This window comes from Pygoscelis adeliae, unplaced genomic scaffold, assembly GCF_000699105.1.
Source record: "Pygoscelis adeliae isolate BGI_AS28 unplaced genomic scaffold, ASM69910v1 Scaffold216, whole genome shotgun sequence".
Lineage (NCBI taxonomy): Eukaryota > Metazoa > Chordata > Aves > Sphenisciformes > Spheniscidae > Pygoscelis > Pygoscelis adeliae.
In genome coordinates this window covers 4,524,712-4,530,797 of record NW_008825073.1, presented here as the reverse complement: position 1 = coordinate 4,530,797, position 6,086 = coordinate 4,524,712, and the positions used below count along the sequence as shown (strand labels likewise).

The following is a 6,086-nucleotide window of genomic DNA, read 5'->3' as shown; positions in this document are numbered from 1 at the left end:
GTTAGGGAGATGTGCCTCCAGCAGTGCACAGGCGAAGCGAGGGAGAGGGATCGTGCATGGTAACAATTGGATGCAGGGTGTCAGAAGGCATCCCTCCATGCTTCCCAGCTACAAATCATCGACTGGATGGCAGAAGGACTGGGCAAAAGGGCTGGAGAAATCTGGCTTGTAGGGAGAGTCTCCCACACAAAGAAGAGGCGCTAATAAAGCCCAGCTGGGGAAGAGAGTTTTTGTGAATACTTTCTACCCATGGATGCCCCCCAGATCAGAAAATTTCTAGGAGCCCAGCTGAGACAGCTGGACTTGGCCGGGCAAGGTGCTGGCTGGTGCAGCCGCATTTGGCTCACTCGGTTGTTTTTTTTAACCTGAGCTCAGCGTATTCAGGGATTCAGCCCCAAACAGACATCGGATCCTGCTTTCCTAGAAAACTCCCAAATTCTCCACCCACCCACCAGGAACTGTTTCCAGCATGAATACTGCGAGGTGGTGCATGGGGGACGGCGCTGCGCCTCCGGGCCGGGCACCAGAGACAGGAAAGTTCATTCTGGGTGTAGGCGAGGGGAAGGAGGAGGGTGCGTTTTAGCACGAGGCAGCTGCAAAGTGTCCTGGTCGCGATATGGATGTGAACCTGCTCGTTGCCTACAGAGGACGTGCGATGGTCCCTCTGTTTCTAGGCTGCCTCTTGACGGGGAGCCTACGGCAGAGCCCAGGGTGGATCGCTGCAGCCCTGCTGGGAGGCAGGGATAGAGCAGGAGGAATGTCCTGCTGCATCTCAAACCGATCCCGGATCCCTGCAGGGGTCCAAGAAGTCACAGAGTTGAGGACTGTAAGAGTTTTGTGGTTTCTGGTCTGTTGAGGTGAAACAAAACCAAGCAGAGCTCCATGAGCAAAGCTACTTCCTACCCGGCTGGAAGAAGGAAGTACCGGGCATCTCGTGGGAAGGACAGGTTTCCTGACGTTTCCAGCCCATTTCCAGACCAAAGAGGCTCTGAGAAGCAGCTGAATGTTTGACTTCTGCTTTGACTTGAATCTCAGAGCTTTGGGGTGATGTTTACACGTTGTCAGTTGCCTGTTACCAAAGTCCCGCAGATACGAAGCCTGTGAACCCGCTGTCCCTTGGGTGTTGGGCTAGGAGAGGTGGTGCTCACGGAAGATGCAGAGTGTTTCCCCCGGCAGTTTTCCTTGCGGTTGCTACCCAGAAAAGGTAGGACCATTCTCGTTTGACTATTCCTCACAGCATCCGTATATTTTCAGTCTAGTTTCCACCAGTCTGAGAACTTGGACGTGCAAATAGGGATCCGACTCCTCCGTTTGCTCCGCTGCTGAGAAATGAGTTGTGTAGCTGCTCTGATGACTAGCAAAAGCATACAGCCAGACCGAGGGAGGGAGCACAGTCCTGTGCCTGCCTCGAGACAGCCAGATCCAGTTCCTTCTTAAGGAAATTAGATTTTTCATGTACTGCCAAGAGTTAAGCTAATTCCAGGCGCCTCTCTCAGAGATAGGCTGCGTCCAATCTTTGAACGACTCATCTAGAGAGAGAAGAATAGCCCAGTGTGGTGCGTCAGCAAGTGGCCCTGAGTCACTGGCCCTATTCATTGTCTGCTGGTGAGACGCTGAGCAGCACCCGAGCCTGCGCACTCGCAGGCGGCGTGGTGGTACGGGCTCGCTCTTCTGCACCCCGTGTGCAGGCGTGTGTGTGAATCCAGTGCAAATGCCGTTCTTGAGGGGCTGCGTGCCCTTCTGCCTGCCTTGCAGCTCTTCTGCACTGCCGGCGAGCAGAGCGATGGACCAGTGCGTTGGTGTCAGTCCAGGCTCGGGCGGTTTCTGGTGGCGCCGAGTGCGGAGGTTTTGTGATGGGTGATTTCCACAGAGCTGCGGGAGTGAGGTCAAACAGCCCAAGTTATCTTCAGGGACTAGGGGAGGCTGGCAGGGTTTTGCTGGAATAACCTGGGAGCTGTGACAAACGTCTTCACCTTCCGTAGCATCAGCTGATGAGCTTCATCTCGGGAGGCAGGGAGCCCGCGCTACATCCCAATGAATGGTCTGAAAGCTGAGCCATTTCAGAAATGGGGTCTTTAGTGTGATTACTGAGGAGCTGTAGTTGCTTCAGCCGGGGAGCGAGGAGGCTCTGCAGGGCAGTTACGCTGTAGCCAGAGGAGATCCACACGTTTTCCAAGCTGCGGCTTTCCAAGCGGTGTTCACGTGAGGATAACGTGCCGGGTCTGCGGGCAGGGGGAGCGCGCGGGGTGCGGAGCCGCGCTGGCAGGCGCAGGGCTGGGATTTTACCTAGTGTGACTGGAAGGAAAGTGCTGAGTCTTCACACACCAAGGCTTTTGGAAGAAGTTCTTTTTATTTAGCGAGTCTAGGCTGCTGTCAATAAGTTCTGTGGTTTTAGGGCACCATATGCTGTATTCAACACTTTGCCAATCTCGTTAAATGAATCCAGACTAGGCTGTTCACAGAACAGGACAGAGCAGCTGGAAGCGGTGTATGTCACAGTCCATCATTATAAGGCCGTCAGATAAAAATCCTCTCTTTGGTCTGACATTACAACCTTAATAATCCTCCACCCATATTAGCTTTCTCTTTGCTACACAAGAGAGAAGTCCAGAAAGGAGACGTTAACATTGTCTCAGTTAATGCCACTGACATTATTTTTATAAAAACATGGAGGGACTGTGCCTGCGATAAGGAGAGAAAGGGTTTCTTTGCCCCGTGCGTGCAGGTACGCTTCAGCCCGCACCCCTCCTGTGCCCCATGCAGCCCTGGGACCAGGAGCCCTTTGCAGAGCCACGCTCCTGCAGCCACCTGGGACCTTGGAAAACACCAGGATTTATCCTATGGGAACTTAAAGCCAAGGTGCTTTCTCCTTTTCATTCAATGATCTTATTTCTTCTCCCCAAAGAAGGCGCCATGCATTGGGATTAATATGTAAAACCCAACCTTTCCTTCCGTGGGTAAACTTCTCTCTGCTCGAAGAAAAATGCCGATCGGAAAGCAGCGATTCCTCCCTGCCCTCCCTGGCAAGAGGCTTTCTGTGCCCCGGGGCGCCGGGGGAGCCGAGGGGTGATGCTGTCCCCGCAGGGTCCGGGTGCAGGAGCGGGCAGGGGAGCGGGCAGAGCAGATGGGGCTGCGGGAGGAAAGGTAGCCGGGTCCTGCCCGGCTGGAGCGTTAGCCCTGGGTTTTGCACTTTAATGTAACTGCCAGTTGTACAAATTAATTAAAAATAACTGAAGAAAAATCCCAAAGAAAGGCCCTGCTTCCTCTGGTGAAGATTAATCATCAGTTGAGCCTTTTTCTTATGAAAATACAGATCCATGGTAGCCCCAGGCAAAAGATTCCCAGGGAGAGCCCTCACCATTCGTGCTCTGAGTTAGGGAAATCGCTTTGAAAGCATCTGACAACTAAAGCAGAACATGTTGAGTAACTTGGCAACACTCAGAAAACATCTTGAAATGGTTTTTGTTCAACACATTTTGCTTTGCTTCAATAGGAGATGTCAGGGCAGTTCATTCACTGCCACTCAGGACTGCAGGCGATGCTGGGAGACGGTGCCTCTGCCCGCGTTTAAAAAAAGAAAAAAGAAAATCCCTGATATCTGCTGCTCCCGGGGCAGGATCCTCCTCGGCGATGCGATGAAGTTTCCCATTGCCGAGCTCTGTCCATCCCTTCTGGCCGGCGAGGTCTCCCCGCGCCGCGTTGGCAGGGGAGGTGGGTGACTGGCAGCACGGAGCGGGGCCGATTGCGCGGCCGGTGGGACAGGGTACCCCCCATCCTGCAGGGAGGGGCACTGCCTGGTGCTCAGCCTTGGGACTGAAGGCTCTGCCCTCAAAAAGCCATGCAGCGGCTTGTGATAAATTATAATATGATACCTCGCTACTACCCCGGAAAGGAATGCCTATAGAAATTGGTAGAGAAAAATCGGGACAGAAACGTACTCGGATTCTGCGAAAACCCCTATTAAAATCTATGCGATGTGGCAGACAATTTTGTTTACAGACTTTTTGAGCTGCCCTGCGGCTTCCCATCCGTGGGGGTATAAATCTCTCTTAAATTATACTTGAAAGGTTAGGAAGGGCAGTGTCTGATGTTTAGGCAGGACGTTAATAACGAACCACTTTAACCCATCCAAGTCAGCTCTTGGGCATCCCAGCGGGGTGACAGAGGTACCTACATTAGGAAACTCCGTGATCACCCCTTCTCCCCCCAGGAGGAGCCTGTTCGGGGCTCCTGGATCACGGCAGCTCTTGGGGGGGGCTGCACAGGTCCAAGCATCATTTAGTTTTATTTCAGGAGTGAAGCTTTTCAGCAGCTCTTTTTGGGTGTTCTCCTTGGGCGACTGCTTCCAGCCCTGTGCATCGCTGCAGGGAAGGGGACAGGGAAAGCCTGCTCTGCTTGTCCTCCGAGTGCCAGCCGACAGGCAGGACCCGACTGCTGAAAATCCAGGTGTTTGACACCATTCCTGCAGCCCCAGCCCCCGGGCTCCATCTCAAACAATGAAGCCAGCACCGACCGCTCTCCCCATGGCTGAGCAGAGAAGAGCATCCTCCCAAAAACGGGGCTCCCAAAAACGGGGCTCGCCCCACCACCCACAGGCTGGTCCTCGGGGTTTTTTTTCAGCTTGGCCAGTGCGGGACGTGCAGCTGCCTCCTCCCTGGACGCAGGCCGGTGGGTGCTCGTCCCGCTGGGCGGGGAGCGCCGGGCATAGGGGAAGGAGGGGTTTTACCTCTGCCCCCGGGGTCCTGCAGAGCTGCGCTGAGACCCTGCGAGGGAGGTCACCGCCATCAGCTGCTCCAGGGCGGTTTCCACAGGGACCTGCAGTTCTGCCCTTCTGGGGTGAAGGGAGCAGAGGAAGCGCTGTGGCCGTCCGCGAAGGATAAATAAGAGTCAGATAAGGATCGTACCAAAAAAAAAATAAAAAAAATCCCTTTTAAAAGTTGTTGGGGTTCTATCGAAGCTCCCAGCCCCGGCTCGCAGGGCTGGGTGTTCTCGGGCAGGAGGTGGGCTGCCTTTCTGAACACCGTTCCTCCAGCTTCCCGTCACAGGCTGCGTATCTAGTACTTTTGTTCGAAACAAGATTGGGAGCGGTTTCCAGTCTCGTTAGCATTTTATGATGGTCCTTTTTCAGGCCAGGAAGTCGACAGCTTCGCTTGTTGTAAACTGAAACTCGAAAAAAAAAAATTAGGTTTGGCTTATGAAATTTGGGTTTGGTTTTCCCATTTTTAAACGTATTTGGGAACTGTACGTGCTTGAGTTGCAAAACAAAAAGACATTTCAAGCCAGACAGTTTTGGTTTTTTTTTTTAATTTTGAAACTTGTCAAAACAAGCCATATTGATAATTATGACCAATTTTTTTTTCAAATTGAGAAATGTATCAAAAACAGCCCTTTCCCACAAAACCTTTCATTTTCAAAAAAATAAAATGAAAAAAATCAATCACACTTTTTCTGCTCACACAGTTGGAACTGGTGGCAGTGGATTCGGGGAGAATAGCAATTTGTAAGGAATTCCAACCAGCTCTACTTAAAATAGCATCCAGCCAGTTTCTTGGGGGCAGTAGGTTGAGCGGCTCCGTGGTGAAAGCAAACGGGAGAGCTGCCTTTCTTACCAGGGCTGTTTCAGTCCAGGGTAACACACCTTGGGGACCGCTCGGGCACGTTCCGCCTGGGAATTCGCTGCTGAGGTGCTGCTGCCTGGGAGGAAGCGTGTCTTCTTCTCTAGGTCCTCGGCTGGTGGTGGGTGCCCCCAGCCATCCCTCTAAACAAGCTCTATTTTCTTTTCAAACCAAAATGAATCCAGCTTCTTCTAGCCTCCAATACATTCAGACATGACAGTTACGGGATGCCTTCAAAACCAGAGATGCTCCCACATGTTCATGGGAGTTTAAATTTGGAAGAAATTAAATGCGCTGGTCTGGCAGGGATGCCACAAAGCGAGAACAGCAAACGCCGTGGTTCGACGAGAACCGTTTTAAGGGAGAGTACTGAAGAGAGCCCCAAAGAAAGCGTCCTTGCCCGCCTCCGTTCAAAGTGTGGGAGATGCTGTTTCTGGCAGCCGAGGCGAGGTCTCTCTGCCCCTCTGCTGC

At 52.7% G+C, this 6,086-nt stretch overlaps 1 protein-coding gene across 1 annotated transcript in view; it reads left to right on the top strand.

The window, feature by feature from the left end:
* Positions 1-616: 616 nt before the first annotated feature.
* EDA (ectodysplasin A) overlaps positions 617-6,086 on the top strand; it is a 108,129-nt gene continuing 102,659 nt past the window's right edge. The window contains exon 1 of the mRNA XM_009326676.1: positions 617-650. Within this exon, the coding sequence (XP_009324951.1) occupies positions 617-650 (34 nt within the window). The remainder of the gene's footprint in view (positions 651-6,086) is intronic.